A 23502-nucleotide genomic window follows, 5' to 3' on the forward strand; every position below is an offset into this window, starting at 1 on the left:
ACTCTTTGGGGAAACACTATAAGATCATACAAGTAACTTGCTTGTCATCAAAGTTTCCCTCTATACTTAGCACCCAATGATAATTTTTGCCTGAATCGGTCTTTACTATGATGGCTGCAAAACAGGGATTTTCCAACTCCAGAGTTCCTTCCACGTTTACCAGTCAACCCTCAGCATGGTACTGTAAACAAGAGCCTTCCCTTTCTCCCCACTTACTTATTTATCCATATGGACACATAGATTTCTACTTTTTCCAATGTTTTCAAATTCATTACTGTATTTTTGTGCTCAAATTTTCCCTTATTTGGCCAGTAAGAGCCTCTTCAAGTTTGCACCTGTGTCTTTGTAACATGCCCCTACCATATTTCTGAGCATTACTTTCTGGCAGAACAAGATGTTCCAGGCTCATCTTGTACCTGTCCTGCCTCAGCCGTAGAATCGGCCATTCCTCCAAGGAGCCCTCGTTCCTTTCAGTGCAGAGTATAGTGTTTAGAAACCAAGTTCTGGGCACAGCTGTGTTCATTGCTATTAGGATGTCACTTCTCCTAGGAAATGTATGCGTTTAGACGCCTATGTATACGCATGTAGGTACTAAAGCTGTCAGCCTTAGCAAATAAAATTTCAGGGTAGGGACCTCCCTGGTGGTGCAGTGATTAAGAATCAGCCTGCCAATGCAGGGGACACGGGTTCAATCCCTGGTCTGGGAAGATCCCACATTACCGCAGAGCAACTAAGCCCACGTGCCACAACTACTGAGCCTGTGCTCTAGAGCCTGCGAGCCACAACTACTGAGCCCGCACGCCGCAACTACTGAGCCCACGTGCCACAGCTACTGAAGCCTGTGCGCTCTAGGGCCCATGCTCCGCAACAAGAGAAGCCACCGCAATGAGAAGCCTGCACACCTCAAAGAAGAGTAGCCCCCGCTCGCCGCAACTAGAGAAAGCCCGTGCACAGCAACGAAGACCCAACGCAGCCCCAAAAAAATAATAAAAAAATAAATTCAGGATACCCAGTTATATTTGGATTTCAGGTAAACATTGAAAAACTTAGTATAAATATATCCCATGCAATATTTGGGACATGATCTATACCAAAACATTATTTGATGTACAGCTGAAACTCCGATGTAACTGAGCATCTTGTATTTTATCTGGCAACCCTAATTCATACAAACATACACACTACATACATATAAATGTACACATATACATGCAGAGATACATATGTACATGCGTTTTAGAAACCAGGAGTTCACATAGATACTTGAGCTGACTCTAAATGGAAAGGAATGAATTTGCTTGATGGACAGGGATGGGAAAGGGATTCTAGGCAGGGCAAATGGCATATTATGGGACTTAGAAATTCAAGGAGATCCAACTTTACTGAGTGTGGTGGGGAGTAGCCAGAGATTAAATTTTTAAACAGGTGAATGACATAGATGTTTTAGATAATCATTCTACTGGCACCAAAGAGGCCAGACTATTGGCACCAAAGAGGCTAGACTACAAGAGGCAAAGAGATGCATTAGTCTGAGGGAGAGATGATAAGCATCAAAAATAGGCAACGGAGGATGGGGAGAAGTTCAGGGGTTATAACAGAGTTAAAAATGATGAGACTTGATGACTAGATGTATAAAGGGTTAATGTATAAATTTATACAGGGTTGAGGGAGAGGAAGGAATAAAGGACAATACTTGTTTTTCCGGTTCGGGCAACTAAGTGGCCAGGGGTGCTATGTACTGGGATAGGAAACATTGGAAGAGCAGATCTAGGACTACAAATGAGGAGTACAGTTTGGGACATGCTGAGTTTGAGGTGCTGTAGGACATCCAAGCTGAGATGTCCACAAGGTAGCTGCATCCACGGGTCTGGAGCTCAGGAGAAAAGGTCAGGATGGGAAAATAGGGACCAGGGAGTCATCTACACTTTGATGAATAAAGTTATAGGAATAGACAAGGTTGTCCACGAAGAGGCTATAGAAAGGAAGAGAAGAGGCAAAGAGCGTCAAGGATCAGCAACATTCAGGGAACAGGCAGGAGGCAGATCCAGCGAAGGAGACTTTGGGGTGGTCAGAAAGGTTGAATGAACGCCAGGAAAGCTGGGATCATGAAAGCCCAGGAAGGAGAGATTTATCAAGGAGGCAAGGGTCAGAAACTGCAGAGAGGTCAAGATGGGTATTGAAAAGCGTTCCCTGGATTTGTCAATAAGAGCTCATCAGTGACTTCAGGAGAGTAGATGGCTGAGGTAGAAGCTGACTTGGCAAGTACCAAGTGCAGAGGAGGAGATGCAGTAGCAAGAGCATGGATTCGAGAGGCAGACGGACCAGGGTTTCAAATCCCTGCTCCACACATACTAGCATATTGTTCAACCACTGTAAGATGGGGATAACAATAGTGAATACCTCATAGGGTTGTTGCAAGGGTTACAGGAGCTTAACTATGTAAAAGAGTGCAGAGCCTAGCACATGGGAGGTGCCATGTTACAGCTATTGCTTCGGCTTCCTACGCTGAGGCGATCTCAAGCAGAAAGGTAATATCAGGTGCCTATAAAATTGATGGCTACAGGGGCTTCCCTGGTGGTGCAGTGGTTAAGAATCCTCCTGCCAATGCAGGGGACACGGGTTTGAGCCCTGGTCCGGGAAGATCCCACACGCCGCGGAGCAACAAAGCCCGTGCGCCACAACTACGGAGCCTGTGCTCTAGAGCCCGTGAGCCACAACTACTGAGCCTGTGTGCCACAGCTACTGAAGCCCATGTGCCTAGAGCCCGCACTCCACAACAGGAGAAGCCACTGCAATGAGAAGCCCGCGCACCGCAATGAAGAGTAGCCCCCCGCTCGCCACAACTAGAGAAAGCCCGCACGCAGCAACAAGGACCCGATGCAGCCAAAAAAACAAAAAACAAACAAAAAAAAAACCAGACGGCTACAGAAGTGGAAGTCAGGGGGCTTCCACTGACTATGGCTTCAAGGTCATAACACGGTAGCTGTAATCCAAATCCAGTTTCAGAAGATGCTGCTGCCACTACAGTCTGTCACCCATAGGTAGTACAGAAGCCACGAACATATCCTTGGAACCTCCTGCCAGCCAACAAGCCCCAGGAAGATAGCCTCTGCCTAACTGAAGCCTTTCAAGCATTGCACAAAGGCATCTCATTGGCAGGACTGAAAATGTATCAGAACCCACACTGTATCGGAACCCTAGCTGCAAGGGAGTCTGGGCTAGGTGCTTTTTTAGCCTTGGGGTTGCGGGTGGGAGGAGGAATGGATGCTGAGTAGCAACAGATAATATCCAGTGCATCTATCTTGAGGGGGGAGCAAATATTTTCATCCTGACCGCTGACACCAGCATTCCACCTGTGGTCAAAATAGAGCAAAATTGACAAAATCCTGCAAAATATAAAGAGGGATGGAAACAAGACTAAAGATCAAGGGATAAGCTTGAACAAGACAGTGAATATCTCTTTCTCTTATATTGGAAGGAAAATGGTGAGAAGAGGTACAGACAGTTTATAGGTTGTGGGCAGGAGGAGAGGGGTGGAGAACTTACAGAAGGTTCTCTCTCAAGAGATGTATTATCTCTTTAAAGTGGGGAACAAATATCATCTGCCCTGAGTGAAAAAGGTAGAAGCTGGTTCAGGGGCCTGATGAGCATGGATAGCTAATGAGGGAAACAGAAGAGGAAGCTGACACAGCATGAGAAATCTTTCTGCACACCAGCTAGCAAAAAAAAAAAAAAAAAAAAGAAAAAGAAAATGAAGAAGAAACACAGGACTTATTTTATAAAGCATTGTTATTCTTATTTATTGAAAATGTCCATTTTAAAAGTCTTCAAAATAAAAACAAGTTAGAAAATTTGAGCTGTGTAAGAAGGGACATGACAGAAGAGGAACTGAAAGGCCTCGAAGGGCAGCAGTTTGACTACAGAGTAACAGGGACCCATTTATAGAGTACTGTAAACAACACAACTATGGAGACACTGCCGTCAGGTTACCATGGCTTCATTTCCCATATGGGATTATTGAGTGTGAGCGCGGACACCACTCTGCACAAGCTACGTTACCCAGAGTACTCAGGGCCTCTCATCAGAAGGGCCACATCCCCAAAACATGCATATGGACACGTCGCTTTAAAATAAAGACCTTTCAATATTTTAAGCAATCCTATATACCTTATCAACTAAAGTACTTTGTAATCACAAAAATGTTTCCTATGGATATAGTTTGCACATTTATTGCAAGCCATTGACTAATCACAGACAGGGCAGATGCTGTGATCTGTGCTGCTGTTATTGTTGTTTTCCATTTGGAGATGAAGGACGGCATCTCTAAACTGTTGGGCTAAAAACAGAACAACAGCCATTCCTAGCAATCTTGTTCCGTCTTCAGCTTCCAAAGACAGCTGTGTGTGTTTGGCTGAGATTGATCTGCGGGAACAGTCCATTTCCCGTGGATGGTGTAATTTCTGCTGTGCAGCAAGCAGTCAACAGCCCTGTACCATGTAGCTATGGGAACTGAGACCCACGCTGTACTAGAAAGGAAAAGGGCTTAACAAGCTGGGGAGTTCAAGCTTCAAGTCTGGTTCCTAAACAACATTCGCAAAACCCACATTTATAGGCACCCATCAAATGTATCTGGGAGACAACTTTGATCAGTCCGCTGGTCCTTGGCCTCTCTTTCCAGCGATCTCCTCCACCTGGCCAAACTTCCCGTCTTTGGGACAGACAGGGGCAGGTTGCCCTGCTCTGTCCTACAGCCCCAGGCCAACTTTCAACTGTGCTGAATTGGGATGTGTGTTGCCCTCCTGTGACCCTCTTCTAAACCTGGTTTATCACAGTTCTAATTTCTCAGATACTTACAAAGGCGAGGGTTTGATTCAACAAGCAACTTGAGTAAACCAGTTCCAAATAATCAGCTTCACTAGTAACCAGCACACAGCTACTAGAGGGGCCCTTTCTTTCCGGCTATACAAACTGGACCAACAGCACATTTCTGCAAATAATGCTTAGAGTCCTACTCGAAGAGGCCGATGACTATTTACAGCTTCTCACAGCATATATGGGAGAGCAATCAAGGGAATTAAAGCTGTCTGCTAGGGCACAACATCTCCTCAAGTGTAGACTGAAGGATGAGAAGTCGCAATTTGAATATGTGATGGAGAAAAAAGTAACTGCTCACAGTCTATATTTTTAAAAAGCAAAGCACACACATACCAGTTGACACACCACTTGGTATGCTTGGCTAAAAGCACTGGGGAAATAGAAAACTTACACACAAGGCAGAAGGTTAGGGACAAAACCTATCATGCACTGGCAAGAGATGGGCAACTCTGCTTCTGAAGGGGAGGACTGTCCAGTGCAATTTGCTAATGGATTTGGTGTTGGCATGGGTGACCAGAGCTTCTGTCCCACAGAGTTAAAATGTAAACCAACACGAAAGGAGGGAGGGCACTACAGTTTTCTTGGTCTTCTAGACAAAATAGGGTAGTCATTAAAAAAAGTGTGCATTGAGGACGGCCCAGGGAAGGGCAGCTGGATCACTGGGCAAACGTGTTAGCCTTTCACCCTACGCCGGTCAGTTCCAGAAGTGTCGCCTTCAGTAAATCAGGTACTGAGGGGCTGCCAGGCACAGGAAAGCATTGTGGGGGAAAGTCAAGTTCACATTTAATAAGCCATGGCGGGCCACTTTGGGACAGCAGCCGGCCCAAAAAGAGTGACCCAAGATAATGGCTGGTAAAGAGGCACTATGAATTGAAAGCCATCTGAAGACCATGTAAGTCATTTGCCTACATTAGCTTCCCTTTGCTTACTGAATGGAAAAGACTCTGGGGAGACATTCACCCCCTCTTGCTTTGACCTCTGTCAAAAAAAATAAACAACCAACCAATAACCAAACAACAACAAACACTGAACCAAACACACACACAGGGAGAGAGAAAGAGAGAGAGAGAGAGAGACTAAGATACAAAATAAAAACCAGAGAAGTGAGCAAACTGAGTCAGATCACTCAGCTGGACATTTTCCGATGCCCTGCGGGCACCCTCTGCCAGCCGCACTGTGATGGTTATGGGAGAATGGAGGTCTTGCTACTGGACTCGGCCCGAATACACTCATCAGTTTGCTTCAACAGCCTCCGGACCAACTTTTCTAGGTCCCTTCTTGATTTCAACTCTTCTTCCAGGCACTGCTTCATTCTTTTATTCTCCTATGATGGGAAAAGGTTGGTTGGTTACCAGACAAAGGGACCCCGCCTCAGGGCTCCTCCTGCCCAGTCTCTTGGCAGCCTTCACCACTGACAACACTTTCCTGCCTCAAGCGCCTCTCCCTCAGCTTCTAAGACAAGGCAGCCTCTTGATTGTTCTACTTCTCGCTGACCATCCCTTGAAATACAATACAAGCATTCTCTAGGGCTCTTGCCCTGGCCCTCTTCTAATTCAACACACTTTTCACTTAGCGTCTCTTCTCTTTCAACTCAAATAACTACATAGGGGCCTCCCCAGCCTCTCTGGTACTGACCTCATCTCAGCTCATGAGCACCAGGTCCACAGTCCCCAATGCCAACATAGATGTGTTACAAGTACCTTGGACTCATTATGTCCTAAAGTGAACTCATTATCTCCCCCACCACCCAAACTTCTCTTCCTCCTGTGGCTCTTGATTTCCGCGAAGGGCACCACCATATCAAAGTAGATACCCAGGTGAAAAGACTCATCTTCCATCCCTGGCTCTTTCTTAATCCCCACATCATGGCGCCATTTTCCAAAGGCTCTAACTCTGCGATGTGCCTTCCTTTACATCTGTGTCCCTCCTCCGCAGCCTGAGTGGCTCTCCCTCCTCAGCTCAGGACTTTATCATGTCTCACCCTGAGTTTTATAATAACCTCCTAAGTGGTCTTCCAGCCTCTGGTCTCTCTCCCTTCAATCCATCCTTAACCCTGTCACCAGGTACAGTCACTCCTCAAACCCAAGGAAGAGTGTCCCTCATGGAGCACTGGATCAGATCTGCAGAGGAGCCCACAAATCATGATTTATGGTTCTGTTTACGCTTACATGCTCATGAATGACTTATCTTTTCTTAAATTCTGTTTGCACAAGTCAGGGACCATGAAAGTTGTAACTAAGTTTGTGATCCTATTGTAAATCCCTAAATAGGTATAGAAGCAAGCCTCGGAAATTGAAACCCAAGGCCACGTGGTAAAATCAACAAAACCCACCTGGATGACACAAGGGAACTAAGAATCCCCACCTCACCACCTTGTTCCTGGCCTTCTCCTGAGGGCATATACCAGTGCACAGCAGGGAAGAGGGAGCAGGCCCGTTAGGACCTGAGAAAACTACTTTCGAATTTCATTACCTGTTTCAGCTCTTTGACCTCATCCTTCAAGGCATAAACAGTATCGACAAGGCTCCTAGGACACAAAGATAAAGTTCATAGATTAATAGATGGCACTGAAGTATTGTTAAGTGATACTTAAGAAGAAAAGCAGCTTTCTAGAAATACAGATCCTGAAAAGCGGTGGCCTTTCCGGTGGATCGGAAGAGATACTGCTATGAATGGTCCTTGTGTTTCTCATTTTTATGGGCTAACAACCAGCATCACACAAGCTCTTTCTAACACCGTGTCACCGCACATTTTCTATACTTCCCTCCTCCTCTGCTGCTCGCTTCCCAGCTTAGGCAAGTCCAAAAAAAAAAAAAAAAAAAAACAGACTAGTGTATTGTACACCTGTAACTTATATAATATAGTACATCAACTCTACTTCAATTTTTTTAAAATAAATAAAAAGAAAAGTCAAGGAAAAAAAGAGACTAGGGCTCCTCATAAGGTTTTGATTTCTCTCTCGGGGGCAGGAAGGACCATCACCTGACATATTGTAATGAGAGGTGTCACCAGGCCCTGCCTATCCTACACTATCTGTGCTATGGCATTGCCCTTCTCACCTATCTGACCCTACACCATCGTACATGACACAAACACAAAGTCAGGGGCATTATTTCTAAAAGATTCCATATATTCCAAAAAAGGATAAAGCGCCTTGGCAGAACTGTGGAAGAGTCACTTCCTCTCTGGCTCTCTCCCTGGACAAGGACATTGGAGATCTGGGCTCCAGTTCTGACCCTATGACTTACCAGGCCTCTAACCTTAGGTAACCAGTTTTCTTCTCATCCTCTCTTGGTCTTATTTTCTTCACATACAAAATGGGGATAATACCACATTCCCTGAAAACCTCATAAAGTCATTGTAGGGGTTAATATAGCTATAATAATAGTAATTATAACGATCATCATTTATTGAGTAATTATCATGTGCTAGCCTTTGTACTTCTTATTCCATTTAACCTCACAAAAATCCTGAAAGTATTACTATCGTACCCATTTTACAGATGAGGAAACTGAGGCACAGAGAGGTGATGGAACTTGCTCCAGGTCACACGGCTAACAAGTACCAGAATCTGGAGTTGAACCAGGGCTGTTATTCTCTTGAGCCCAAGTGCTTTACCATTTGGTCGTATCACTTCATACACCAGATGGAAAAATACATTGACGATGCCAAGCACTGTGAAACACGCTGTCCTATGCAAATTTAGGCCTGACTTCAGAAATGACTCAAGTATAAACAAGTACTTAACCTGATTTTCCCCCGTTAGGTCACCCTCACTACTGTGCAAAGCTAGGTCAGGGACATAATTTCCCTGAATCTCAGTTTCCTCATCTGTAACAGTGGTGAAAGTAACGTTTATCTCCCAGGATTGCGGTAGGAGTTTAAATGAGGTCAAGTATGTGAAAGTCCAGTGCCTGAGTCAATAAATGTGAGAGGCATCCCTCTGGGCAAGGGAATTGGTGCTATGGCCTTCCCAATGCCTCCAAAACCCATGTGGAGTGGTATTCTTGCGTGCCCTGAAGTCCCATCCTGACCTCTTCTGCCTCTCCTTCCCCCTTCCCTTTGTTGGGGGGCAGCACCCCCGAGGCTCCCAACTGCACAGTCAGCCAAGAGGGCCACATTCTCAGATGAGGAGGGACTGTCCTTCCGTGCAGGCTTGGCCAAAGCCACGTTGCCCTGCCAGAACCTTCTTTCCAGCCCCCAGAAAAATCAGAAAAGGTTTAGCCCGCTCTACGCACTTTTCTTCGATGATGGTCTGGCCATTGCTTCTGGTTTCTTCAATGATGAGTTTCTCTTCCTCGGGGAGTAACACTTGGGGAACGGAATCCTTGCGAGCACCTACAGACAAGGGCGGCAAGAGGTGAGGGAGGGAGTTTACTACGGGAGACTATTTGTTGGGGCTTAGTTCCTTTCTACTGTTGTTTTTGAGGGGTCTTTGTTGACGGCATCTGGCTACCTGGCACCCCGAGAATAGTCATCCAACATTTGCTGACGAAATCCTCCTGACGTGAGAAATTCGAAATGGCCAAATACACTGATTCAATCCTGGGGGCGGGGGGCACATTTTGTATTCAGAAACACAATGTGAAAAGGCCGCTGTGAGAACTGTCCTCAACCAAGACCCCATCCTTTGCTGTTTTGCCTCTTCCGGAGCAAAGAGCCGGCCAGTGACCATTCCTCCCTGTACATCTCTGGGGAACGGCACACCACACCCTGTCGGCTTTGTATTTGAGTAAAGATCATGCAGAACGTAGCACTGCACTGGGACGCAGCATGCTTAAAGGGCCAGAAGCATCATTCACTCCCATTTGTTCTCTTTACCGTCCTACAGGGTGAAGCAGGGTCAGTGAAGACCACTTTGATGGAGGGTAGAGGGGGCATTGGGGAGATAATCACAACAGCAGCAAAGATGCAGGCGTCCTCACTGCTCTCTGCTCACCATCTCCAGGCTCTGGGATGGAAGAGGTGACAGAGCAGCCATGGGACCTGACCAGACAGCTCTCCTGCACCTGCAACCTCCCCTTCCCTTCTGGATCCTTCCTCTCAGAGCCACTGGCTTCCTCTCTTCTAAGCCAAGTTCCTTCAAGTTGTGAACACTCAGTGCCTTCACTCAACCTCCATCCCTTTCCCGAGGTGGATGTGTCTCTGCCTTCCTCGGGGCCCAGTACTTCGTAGGTGCTTAATAAATGCATAGCAGACTGGCCGACTAACCAACCGACTGGATGCAGCGAGAAACAATAGCGGCCGCTTCTAGGGGTGCAGGACTTCTGGCTGGAGAGGGATGGAGGGTGTCAGTCACCAGGATGCGAAAATGCTCACCACGTGCCAAGCACTATGCTAGACACTTTCCACACATAAAAGGGAGGCCAGGGAGGACGGGGGGAAATGAGACTCTTGAGGCCAGAATGCCTGCCCGCACCTCTGAGCAAATCTCCCGTCTCTATCAGTGTGAGGACAGAAGGCGGCAGGAGGTAACGTCAGATTTCCTATGAGGGCTGCTGCTTCTGGCGTCTCCTTGCCCCCCTCTCTTTCCTAGTTTTTGCGATAAAAACTGCTCTCACTTTCTTTTCCTGACTCCTCGAACCTTGTTATCAGGGCTGGGCATGCCCAAAGCCGGAGGCCGGTTTGGTCTGAGAAGCAGAAGGTGTGACAGTCCCCCCTTCAGAGTCAAATGTGTCAACTTCCACATAGAATACTTTCCCCATGACGACCTGAGAGACATGTTACTTTGGAAGCATCGGTCAGGGCAGTCCACTGAGGAAGCCCTGCCCACGCTCAAGCCAGGGCTCAGTGGCTGTCTAGATGGAACATTATGGAGAGCTTATCTCTTACACAGATGCAAGACCCTCACACCAGGTATCCTGAATGTCTATAATAATGAAAGGCCAAGGACATAAGCGATGTGACCTGGCTTTTCTAAAAGCACAAGGATGAATCAGAAAGTATTATCTCGCTTTCAGTTTGTAGCCTGAAAGTTGGTGGGGGAAATACCCTCACCTAATGGCTCCCTGATAAATTGTAGACATTCTCAACAGGGCCTGCTAAGCAGCTACATTTCCAGATTTTCAGAGCAACTCTGAAACTTGAGTTTGGTGAAGCTCTGTTTGCTTAAATATGCAGCTGATCAAAGATAGTATTTTGACTTCCTTTCCAAATCTGCCTATAAGAAGAGATTAGCATCAGTTCACAGACACAGGAACTCTCTGGGCTCTTTAATTCCTAACTAGTGTTGGTGAAGGTATCTGCGTACTTCAAAGGAGAGTGACTTTAAAAAAAAAATTTATTTTCATTTCTATCACCTCCAACTTTTTTACTCTTGCATCTCTCTTTGTCTCTCGGTGAAAAGAAACAGTGGGTAAACAAACCGCTTGGTAGCTAAAACCAGCTTATCTGAAAGATGCAGCCCTGTGCCCGCCCCCCTGCTGCAAGTCACCTGCTTTACACACCCTGCAGCCCATCTGGGTTGCTTTTCTCTTTTTCTAAGAGGCGGTGAGCAGTAGCAAAGAAACATCACTCATTAGAGAAAGTGGTTTGGGGGAACCTACTCGAGCCGTGGCCTTGTTGAAAGCTGGCACTGGTACAGTAGGCTTCGATCACTTTCAGAATCTGAGCGTCCTCTTCCAGAGCAGCCGTACCTGTCAAGTGTAATGAATCGTGACTCTTCAGGGAGATACATGCCTCTGGACCCCCAAAATGATGCAGTGCGCTCGGGTGCTAGGCACTGGCTTCTCTGACCAATGGTCTCAATGAAAGGCAGGAGAAAAAGCTGACCGGCTGGCCTGGTGGAGGGGAGTGGCGCTGTCCCCAAGGAGCTCTGGGGTGAGCACCAGTGACTTCAGCACCGAGAGTGGCCTGCTCCGGAAGCCACCCGGAGTTCGAAATTGGAGGGTCCTGTCAGTGTCTCAGAGGCTACAAGGCCAGCACTGGGCTTGGCGCTGGCCTCAGTTCTCATCCCATACACCACACCCTTCCTCTCCATCAAATTTCAAGGCTCACTTTCTCTAGGAAGCTTTCCACCATTAATCCCACCCATTTTTTTCCCCAACCAGCCAGCCTAGTCACTGATTCTCCCTCTCATTCCCCCAACCCCCTCCAACTCATCCTAGAAATGACTGTTAACATGCTGATGTGCACATCCAGGGGTGAGGTGAGGGGTAGGGGAAGCAGAAGCTAGAGTCCAGCAAAGATTTATCCAGACTGTATTTCGGACTGATACACACAGCTCTGTCACCCCTTTGTGATACATCACTTACTCCTTCATGTGTGTCCCAGAGCACCTCGTTCCCAGAGAGGCAAATGTGTACATATCGATTGGCTGACCGACTTTTCAGCCGGCCTCTAAACCCAGCCCTGTTTCTATATGCCAGCAGGCTGCTTCCTTGACTAACTGAGAACATCACTGAACATTAAAATCCCAGAGGATCTCAGGTTTCGGGCCTATTTAGTCGATCTCAGTAAAGGCAAATATCTCAGGTGTCAGAAACTAAGAGAGAAGAAAAAAATGTATCCATAGCAAATGGGTCCCTTTAGTGGTTCTAAACCAGGTAGAGCCAAATATTCAACATGAAAACTATATAGATGGTTTGTCTGCCTAAGACGACATGAAAAGCAGCGGGAGACAGCTTATTCCAAAATCTGAGAGGTGGCGGCCAAGCCTTCCCATGCATTTTTCTTCATGTCACAGGTGATGCTGAGAACACACTGCTTGAATCCTCTTCTTTCAAAAAATTCCTCATCCATAACCGACTTTCTAAAAGCACGAAACACGTACTTTTGCGGATGACATATTCCTCCTCCGATGGCTTTCTTTCGGTCTTTCTTTTGTGAAGAAACTTCTTCATCGTTTTGGGGCTTTTACCAGATTCCTGTAAGGATAGAGGTTTCTTTATGAATTAAAAATTTCCCCAAAAAACAAATTAGAAAAGCAAATGAAATTAAATAGAATGGCTCTCTCTTATTTTTGACAGTCTCACCTAGGAGGGTATCAAGATTTAATACTATACACAATAAAAGTGGCTCCAATAAACTCTAAAATGTTAAATAAAACCGAGGCAATGCTATTATCCTCTCAATTGCCATAGAGATGGGAATAAGAATGGTGTGGGCCTACTGCAGATGCGGCTGCTTCTCTAGGAGGCCAAATGCCTTTAGGGTACCATCTGCAGAGAAAGTAATGGATGGCAATCCTAGAGAAATAACAGTATTCCTAACTTGGTTTATATTCCCCACTGATACAGCTTTAAGGGAATGAAGTAACAATTGTAACTACTAATGGGGTATAGACCGCTTTTTGAAGAGCTTCAAAACTATTTAAATAAATTCTCCTTAGCGACAGTCCCACAAAGAAGAATATCAATTTCCATTTGTGAGACAGGAAAATTAAGGCAGAGAGACTAAGTAAATTCCCTGTAGTCAGAGAGAAGAGCCAAATGAAGGATTTCCTGATAAATAATTTGGGGTTAGGCATAACGTACCTACAGCAAGCTTAAACGTACATCTATAAAGTCATATTTTTAATTAGTAGATAAAAGAGAGATGAATTATTGGATTTGCCTTTGCCATATGAATAACCAGCAGGTCTAAAAAAGTGCTCATTAAGTACCCGAGTAAACAGCGATCATCTTATTCCAATCTCCCATGCAATGTATATACAGGATGCATGGATAACAATTACTACCTTAAAAATAACTGCAACAAAGAATTTAATTTCTTCCACTTAGCCTCAGTGATCCACTTAGACTTGAAAACAGACAGACATGAAAAACTCACATGTGACAAAAATAACAGGAAAAATAGAAACAGCATATAAAAAAACCCCACGGAAAACAGACATCTTAGAGGCATTATAAGATGACATTTTCGTACATATTTCACAAGAGCCTACTTTTTTGACGAAAGTACTTACATGTCAGAATTGTATCTTCATATTTTAGCCACCAATTGTAACAAGGGACAAAACAAGCATAAAGGAAAGCTTCATTCATCAAAGGTTACAGCACAGCATTATATGATGTCACTGTACGCCAAAGATATCGTTCTACCCTTACCTTTAAGATATAAGACATCCTCTAAAGTGAATATGTAAAGAAAGAGAAGATGAGCGTGAGAGGTCGATGGTTATAATGACCAAATCCATTTATCAATAATTCTAAAACAACATTTGAAATGTTAGTGTTATCATAAATTACACAGAGAGAATATCATCATGTTTCCCACATTAGTTTCAGATGCAATATCATCATGCAAAAGCCCAAGGAATTCAGTTCTGTGCAGAAAAACAAATGCTGAAAATAACTGAAATACACATCTCCCAGCAGAAACAAAGTGATCATGCCTTAGTTTTAATGGATTAGTTCTGTGAAGGATTAAGTCAACTTTACCCTTCAAAGCTCACCTTAATTTGAACTTAGTAACTGACAATTACAAAATATCCATCATTAAAAAGGGGGCTTAGGTAACTATGAAGTGGCACTCCTGGTTTAGGTAATCAGAGGAGAAAATTGGATGACTGCAGGAATCACCGGTCAATTTCCAAAGCCAACCTGTGGGGCTGTTTCCTGGCCAAATTCTGAATAGAGGTACATAATGAAGATTCAGCTCAAGGATTATTTCTCCTATCATGTCAGGTTGAAAGGATCAAAAAATCCTCCCATATCCAAATGTTGTCCTACTTTTACTGCACTAAGAATTGGAGGCAACAATTAAGTGAAACAATTAAGTGAAGCATGGTGTTTTAAATCAAAAACTCAAAATTGAGCGAAGTCTGCGTCACTCATCAAAACACACATTTGACACAAAAATATATGCTGCCTTTGCACCATAATTCTAACACGCGTCTCATAATTGTCACAGGCTTAAATCTGCACTCGGTAAGACCTATTTAAAGAATAGTTACTAATAAATGAGGATCTTTTCCGAAAGCTGAAATGATGAGAAACTTGTTAGGGTAAAAAAAAAAAACCACCGTTTGGATGGAAAAGGTAACACTCCGCACAGTTACAGAAGATAGTGACTGACATTTCCTGACTACCGCTTCTAGACAAAAAAAAAAAAAAGAAAACCTTGAAATCCGCATTCTACCCAAATATCAGATGTCCTCTAGGGTTGTCGCTTAAAAGCCTCTTTTTAAAAGACACTCCTTTCATTAAATTCTTTTTCTCTTTCCAACTGCAGCAAATAATTCAGACTTTCATAGTTCAGACCCATGGCTTGGTCCCATAAGACTTTTACTGATTTGGTTTAAGAGATCAAAATGATTCAAAATGCAGAATTGGGACTGCTTGGTGAGCAATTCAATGGTAATGAGGTGGTATTTGTTTGAGATGTGTGTACATCATGACCTATTTATAGAATTATCATATAATCATAAAGGCAAGCCAGAGGCACTCCAGGGGGAGACCAGGGAAACTCAGGCAGTGCACAGAAACCTTGTGGATATTCAAGAAATATGTGTAGATGGACAATGCGGAAATGGAAAATTAATTTAAAAAAATCACTGAGTCTGGCAATTCAAGATTGACTGACGTGTATCACCTATCATCAATTCTAGCACATTCCCACAGAACTCCTTGTAATAAGCTACGAAATCAGCTTGTCAGAAGCATTTTATACCATATGTAGCAAAATTACCTCTTTATAACCTAGCGCTGCTGATGGTCTAAGTGGAGGTGCAGGTCGCAGACAACTTAAGCTCCACGGTTTTATAATTTGAGGAGGCTCCAAGGGTCCTCGGGGCTGTCCGGTAGAGCTAAAAGACTGGGAAAATGTCTGATGAGATGCTGGCAATCTGCCATCCGAACCCGACCCTTGGGCCACACACTGAGAGAACAACAATAGCTTCGTTGCATCCGCAAAGGCAGCCCCAGAAAGGAAAAGATGGGAAAACAAGTCTCCAGTTGGAGAACTGGCGTTTTCCAGTCAAGGCTCTGGGGTCTCTAAGGAACAGCACAAAACTCACTCCACATCCCATGATCCTGCCCTCCCTCTGTCCTGGAATTTCACTCAAGTCAGGTGTTTTCTCCCCTCTAAGGGAGGAAAGTGGAGTAACAGTCAACATTTAATGAGTTTGGTCATGTGTGCGGCACTCAATTAGGCACTTAAATAGGTTATTTCCCGAGAAAACCTTAAGACAAACGTTAGCAAAGTGAAGTAACCAGCCAGCAATTGGCAAAGCCAAGATTTGAACCCAGATCGGGTGCCAAAAGCCCTTGTTCTTTCCACCACACACTGTGCTCAAAACTGGAATTTGGGCATCACAGGTTTGAGTGTTAACAGACAACACAGCACATCTTCAGTACTCGGCAAGTACAGTAAAATCTCATCAATTCAAATTCCGTGAACTCTAAATTTATGATAAAATGGAAGGAGACGACGCTCAAAGTTTACCCTTAAAGGTTACTGAGGGAACGTTCAAGTACTTACGAAGGTAAACTCTTTCCTTTGACCTAGCACATTATTAACATGAACGTAATGGTTGCTGATTAAAATAAATGCCGTTTATCATTAAAACATCTTAGCAGGACTTCTGGCTAGAAGAACTTTGCTAGCAGTTAGTTGGAGTACCTTAATACTGTCAAACAAAGCTGCACACCTCTTAAGTCAAACTCCGTTCATTGGGATGGGTCTCCCTCCATAACAAGAAACCAGAATTAGTGAGGTTTGACTGTACTTCAAACCCTATAAATACAGACTATCCAAAGGCTAAGGGCATGCTCACCACTTCTTGTTAAGTCCTCAGCAGGCAGGATTTGACAAGAGACTCAATGATCCCTGGACAGGACAGACGGACTACTTACGGAATGAGCGCTACAAGATGACGACGATGTTTTGGATAACGAACTGCAAGAGGCGGGTCCTCTGATCAGCCTGTACAGATGCTCTAGCCAGTCCTGGAAGTCCTGGTTGTTGCCGCAGTGGACCACAATTCTCTCTACCATGTTACCTGCATCACCCGATTAGGAGCATTTGGAAACAGAAGGCAAGGAGGAGCTTGAGCTTGCCTCATTCATAAGCACACTTCATTGCAGCTAGGACTTGGGTGTCCATTTTCAGGCGTTTTCATACCTATGAGCTAACCCTGTTGAAACTTGTCTATCAGGAACAGATAAGCTCTGATGATAAAGACAAGACATAAATGCCCATATCGGATTTATAAAACCATCCTGGATTTCTACCGCTTACAGAATCTTGGAAGGAGTATAAAACTTCACTCTAAACAAACTCACAATCCAAAAATGTAAGCACAGGGTCCAGCCAGTTCATAGTCTAAAATGAGAATATTGTATTGCTTTACCCAATATCAAAGACGAAGCAAGATCCAACTAAGACTGGTTCCAATCTCTGGGCCAACACCAAATCTCGGGCTCCCTATTGGGAAAGAAGGGGGTAAAGCCTGCGGCCAGCATCCCAGTGTTAGCCATCGTGTCGTGTCAGTGCAAAAAGTGCAGCCATCAGGTGGATATCACACATGTTTGGCAAAAGGGACAAGAGGCCAAAGTGTCACGGAGCATTATGGAGGTGTGGCATTTTGCTCCATTTGTGAACAAAGTTTCATGGCTTTTCAGCACTCTTTAAAAACACGCCCGAATCTTGCTAATTCGTAGGCTGGTGATAAAATGGCTGATAAAAGTCCACATCTTTGGCTCCTCTGCCACCAGGGAACAGATGACAGAAGAGAGAGAAAATTACATTTACATCGGTCCATTTTGTTATTTCTTAGCTCTAACAAGTAGCTCTTATGCAAGAGAAGACTGAAACCAATGGCGAAGCCGAGGCTTTTGAATGACCAGGAGGTTTCCCTGCTATCGCTGTAGCCTAATTAAGCCAGAAAATGGAATCTGCTTTGCCATGCCCATGTAAAACTTGCTCATGGACTGTAGAACAGAAAATAATAGCACTTATTTATTTAAACCCCATTGCATTTCAAAAAGAATTTGAAGTAGCTACATGAAGAAGAGAAAATTACCTACCAGTGATTTCAAGTGTGTAGTCATTCCCTTCAATTTCATCTAATCTAGTCACCACCATTCCTGCTATTGGTATTTTTCCCTACCAGAAAAAGAACATCCCCATTAATTCTGTGGTTATACATGTCTCTGCTTATTTATTAGATTTTCTGACCCTCTGAGGAATCACTGGTGAATTATGGAGAGACATATTTCTTTGGTCTGTCAATAGATAATATGTTTCCCGACTTTAAATTTTAATCAGACAAGAAAGCAAGGGGAAAATGTGGGTTGTGTTTTGCCAACACACCCTAAACCATAAGGTCAGGATTTAATCACAGTTTACTTTTCTAACGCATTTTCCTGAGAATCAGAAAACAAAGTAGAAACTCGAATTTCATGAAAATTAGTAATTGCTAGGCCAAGATAGGATAGGCAACAGTAAATTATAATACTCCGCGTTTTGGGAGCAGACTAAAGGAAGTTGAATTTCCTAAGGAGCTGAATGACTTCCAGCTCAGAAACTTGAGTCACGTGATGTGACTGTAATAAGACAACCATAGGGGCAAGTCTCAATTTTATATTTTCTCAGCAATAATGATATGATATGGGCCTGGAAAATGCTGTTGCTAATTCATCTAGTTGCAGACTTCAATTTCTATTTACACATTCATAACCTAGCTTATAACCAGAGCAGTGGACATTCAGGATAAACTCATTATGCTAACACATACGCCTCTGAGAGAAGGAACATCTGCTCTTATAAACTGTTTAATTACATGAAGGGTCAGACAGAACATTCTGTCTTTTCTGGCTGGAGCTTTTAATGCCGGAGTGGAAATACTGCATCTGGATGGAAACCTGTTTTCATTACGGGTCTTGCTATTTGCTTTATATGAAATCTACTAACCTGATAGATAAAGCCACTCATCCGAGGACTTGCAGATAACATTATCAAGACACTTGAAAATAACATGAGGTACCGCTCTTCTTTTTCCTGAAGTGGAAGGAAAAAGATTAAATGAAAAATATAAATTGCACATTTTGTTTATTAAGAGTTTCTGGAATCATTTTTGTAACATAGATCTTATATAAGGCAATGAAACACAGTGATTTTTTTTAAAAAAAGGATACCCAACTTAAAAGTACAAAACGCATTTAATTTTACTTTGAAAATGGATATAGGCCCCCAGTTTATCTGTGTCCTTCCTATACATAAGAGTTAAATACAAACAACCATGCTTGTTTCCCAAGCATGTGAGCCTGAAAAGTCACGCAGTTAATGCCTTCCTGCCCAAGTTGCAACCAGAGCACAATGTAAGTCTCAGTGTTCCCAAAGTGGAAATGATTTTACTTTGAAAAGTGGCCCAATAAAGGGGTTTTCGGGTGATAGGAAATTTATTATGCCCTAACATGTATGGTAAACTCTTCCTAAAATTACCGTTAATCAATAACTACACAATAATTATTATACCCATATAAAACAAAGAAGGAAACCCTTTTTAAAATGGCACTAAAGGAAACTTTACACACGAAGGCTTCTCTGAACCCCTTAAACAGATATGCAATGAGTAGATGCCAAAGATTGCGCTGGGCTCGCGCGTCCAGCCATCTTAGCTACAATTATCCTCATGCCTGGCTCCGTCTCCTTTCTCCCGCTTGAGAAGAGCAACCTTTCAAGGCTAATTTTTCTAACAAGTGTTCTGCGTTCTCTCACATCTTTCTCTTGCTTGGTCTCATCTCCTGCTCTTGCTTCCAGCTGCCTCTCCTGTCTAACTGGCTCTTTCTGCTGCCTTTAGCATATGCACATCTCCTGTCCGTTTCATAAGCTTTCACTTGCCCCTGTGGCTCCTTAGACATAACACCCTGTTTCTTGACATTTTATTGCCAAATTACTTGCTGCCTTCGTTTTCTCCCCATTGATCCCTCTCTAACTGCACCCCTGCTGCTCCCTCAAAGTCTTCAATCACTGCCTTCTAGAGAAATCCAATGGCTTCTTCCCGGTCTCCATACTCTTTGACCTCTGACCCTTCCGCAGCACTCAGCAGGCTGACCATTTTCAAATGCTCCTCCTAGAATTTCCATGACACACCACACTCCCCTGATTCTCCTCTATCTTCTGCTTTGTCTTTGTTTCTTTTTTTAATCTTTTGGCCTCGCCATGCAGCATGCGGGATCTTAGTTCCCCGACCAGGGATCGAACCCCAGCCTCCTGCACTGGAAGCGTGCAGTCTTAACCACTGGACCGCCAGGGAAGTCCCTGCTTTGTCTTCTTTTTCCGGCACTGATTCGTCCTTGCTTTACCCAAGAGGTTTATCCCAAAGTTATGAAAGACTGTTAGAGTCACTGCATTAACCTTCCCCAGGGTATCTGCATTTTAAATGAGATTGCTTTTTTTTCCAATTTTTTAATTGAAGTATAGTTGATTTACAATGTTGCAAGTGTACAGCAAAGTGATTCAGATACATATTCTTTTGCAGATTCTTTTCATTTTAGGTTATTACAAGATATTGAATATAGTTCCCTGTGCTATATAGTAGGTTCTTGTTGTTTATCTATTTTATGTATAGTCGTTTGAATCTGTTAATCCCAAACTCCTAATTTATCCCTCCCCGCTTTCTCCTTTGGTAACCACATTAACCCACAGTAATGAATCTCTGACAGAGACCTGTCAGGGAGTAGAGGAAGATGTTTGGGGAGGGAGAAGACGATTGTAATACCCCATAAATCACACCAGGTGATGTAATCAACCTTCTTCCCCTACCCCGCTCCCTTCCTAAAAGACATAATCCATCTTCAGGCTTCCGTGCTTCTCTCTGGATATTTACTTCCCAAGAAGGCACATCTGTCAGGGGCATGTAAACCTCTGCCTCTAACTCTGACCTCCTACCCACATTTCTATACCGTTTCAACAGCTGCCTACAAGTCACCTCCTCCTGGATACCCACCATCACTTGAAAGTTACCAGGTCTGCAATGACATCCGTCATCTCCTCTAGCCTCTGGCTCACCACTTCCTATAGGCTTTCCCTTCTAAACAGGTCTCATATTTGCCCCTTAAGTTTCATTCTCTCTGCCACCACCTTCCTGGGGTGGGTACTTACCACTTTCCAACCCAGCTGGCCTGTCTCTAGCCCCATCCCCTCCAGTTTAGCTGACATATACAGCTGCCAGGTTGTCAGAAACACCCCTTTCGTTTCACCCCTGTTTCTCTACTACTCAGGCCTCGCATGGTTTCCTGCTGCGTCCAGCTGAACTATCCTTGCCTGACATCCGAGGTTCTTCACAACCTGCCTCTCTCAAACCCAATGAATTCGCTCTTTCGCTCTGCCCAGGATGCTTCCTCTGCTCCTAATAAACTGGCTGCCTCAGTGCGCTGAAGAAAAAAGGCCACATTCCTGCTCTCTCCTGAGATAAGAATGACCTCTCCCTTACAAAATCTTCCCCCTCTCTCTTCACTGCCCCCTCCTCAAGTCCTGTCTGCATACAGTCTTTTCTTGGTCTCTCCCTTCTCTGAACTTCTATGGAATCTATTGTAGGGATGGCATGATGTGGCATTGACTATTTTGGTTGGTTTTTTAGTTGCAGCTTGGGTTTTAATCTGTCTCCAATGAGTTCTTTGAAGGCAGAGATCATGGCTGTCCCTGGTGATGGAACTCTGCGTGGTGCTGTGGGCTGGGCAAAGAACATGTGCTCAGTTTCTGATGCGAAAAGTTTGCGCATTTGACCTTGATGGAAGAAGAAATAAAGGAAGAAATATACAAAAGACGGAAGAAAGGGTGTTGAGATTTGAAACCTCTTACCTCACATGTTCCATACTGCACCATTACTTGTGACATAAAGATCACATTTCCCAAGGTTTTAATATCCTCCCCTTCCCATGCCTGAATAGGTTCCGAAAGTATCTGCAACTCCAGCTGTTTTCTCTTTCTGAGATCTTGGCACTGCCCCTACAGAACCAAAGCACAACATACTGAAATAGGAATTCTTCTGAAACAGACCTAAAACAAGGCTAAAGTAAGAAGTGGCCCTTGTCTATCAGATTTCCGCTGAGTCCCTATTCCTCATCACGAGTCCCATCACCAGGTCCGTTCGGGACAGATGGAAAGATCCACTACCTTAAATCTCTAGCCTTCAGCCCCTAAACATTTTGTAAGGAAGAGCCACTTCTCATTTTGCAAAACATCAAGATAAAGTGGTAGAAGGGGGTTGCCTCTCCCTCCCCACAAGGAGTAAGGGAAGACAAGTAGCAGAATCACATCCAACAGGACCAGTAGGCTCAGATCTGGTGCTTGGTGTCCCTGCTCGCTCCAGCTCCTCTCCATCTTGTCTACCTTTGCATAAATCGTGCTTTGTTACAAAGCAATTTTATTTTTCTAACTCAGTTTCCAACCAAGTGACATCTTAATTTACAAAATGACTCCAAGAGTTATCGAAAAAGAGAAAAGTAAACTCCTTATGCCACAGTGAATCAAACTGATCTTATAATGAAACATATGCACTGCCCTATACTTTGTTTTGGGACCAGTAGTAGATTGCTATGAGAAAGTACTAAGTTAATTTTTTATCCCTAAAAGGATTGGAAAAAGAGATACAACTGAATTTCACAAATACAAACTGAAAATACAAGCCAAGAAATAATATGTGGGGTATGACTACTATATATTTGTATACAGTATATACTACGTACATATATATACCTCACTGCTTCAGAAGATGTGCGGTTATCTTAAAATAATTTAACAGTATTCACTCCAAATCGAATATGAAAATAAGCATATGGTTAGTTATGTTCCTGTTTCCAAATGACTATCATAGTGTTTGGGGGCGTGTTTTCTATAAAATCTCTGCTGCCCCTTTTAGGTAAATGGAAACTTGAGGAAATAAATTCATTGTACACATATTTTTGAGGCCTAGAATGGGAATAAGTATACTATAACCATCAAAGCAAGTTTTACAACATGTAAAATGATTAGAATGAAATATCATTTTTCAAATGAGACATTTTATATTCAATTTACACAGGAAAAAAGAGAAGGGACACAAATAATTATAAATGCCATGGGTTTCAGCGGGCTGTTCCATTAGGCTGAACCATGTCAAACTGCCAATATTCCACCATTTTTTACCTACAACAGCAATTTTAACCTGATACCTTACACTCTGGCCTTCAACTTGCTGTTTAACTGTGGACACGTCAGGTACAGATCTTTCGACAGCAATAAAAACGAGGTGATGGTGAATGTTGCATCGCAACCTTACAGCAAGAATCAATAACTGAGCGGTGATCCCCATCACTTGGAGTACTACAGAAATGTCTAAAATTAAGCTCGACTTAATCAATCACCCCAAATAACGTTTTCTTTCCTCCTAAAATGCCACCAAGCAGTTTTACATCAGTGGGTTCAAGAGGACATTAAGCCACTGTGCTCGAGATTCAAGATAAAAGACAACTTTGATAGCACTCTATATACAGCAATTGTATTTTAGTCGGGTTTCTTTTTCCTTTTAGATTTGATGAAGGATTTCTTTTTCATATGCAAAGAATAGACTCACACCTTTCGGCCTAAGTAGATGAATCCGGTATTGATGCCAATCAGTGAAGGACGAGTTGCACAGACATAAGGTGAGTAACACGGGGGTGAAGACAAAGAGACAAAAGGAAACCCCCCACCTACACAGCC

The 23502-nt window shown here is 43.7% G+C and overlaps 1 protein-coding gene across 5 annotated transcripts in view; it reads right to left on the reverse strand.

Moving 5' to 3' along the window:
* Positions 1-3771: 3771 nt before the first annotated feature.
* ARHGEF6 (Rac/Cdc42 guanine nucleotide exchange factor 6) overlaps positions 3772-23502 on the reverse strand; it is a 103827-nt gene continuing 84096 nt past the window's right edge. For 3 of the 5 annotated variants that reach the window (XM_068532542.1, XM_068532545.1, XM_068532544.1), the window contains 11 exons: positions 21622-21768; positions 18730-18816; positions 17844-17922; positions 16671-16816; positions 15505-15630; positions 13923-13943; positions 12647-12740; positions 11421-11510; positions 9114-9213; positions 7348-7402; positions 3772-6199 (listed from right to left, as the gene is read on the reverse strand). In XM_068532542.1, coding sequence (XP_068388643.1) covers positions 6059-6199; positions 7348-7402; positions 9114-9213; positions 11421-11510; positions 12647-12740; positions 13923-13943; positions 15505-15630; positions 16671-16816; positions 17844-17922; positions 18730-18816; positions 21622-21768 — 1086 coding nt within the window. In that variant the 3' untranslated portion in view covers positions 3772-6058. The remainder of the gene's footprint in view (positions 6200-7347; positions 7403-9113; positions 9214-11420; positions 11511-12646; positions 12741-13922; positions 13944-15504; positions 15631-16670; positions 16817-17843; positions 17923-18729; positions 18817-21621; positions 21769-23502) is intronic. The other 2 variants (XM_068532541.1, XM_068532543.1) reach the window with 2 other exon arrangements.

This window comes from Eschrichtius robustus, chromosome X (genome assembly GCF_028021215.1).
Source record: "Eschrichtius robustus isolate mEscRob2 chromosome X, mEscRob2.pri, whole genome shotgun sequence".
Lineage (NCBI taxonomy): Eukaryota > Metazoa > Chordata > Mammalia > Artiodactyla > Eschrichtiidae > Eschrichtius > Eschrichtius robustus.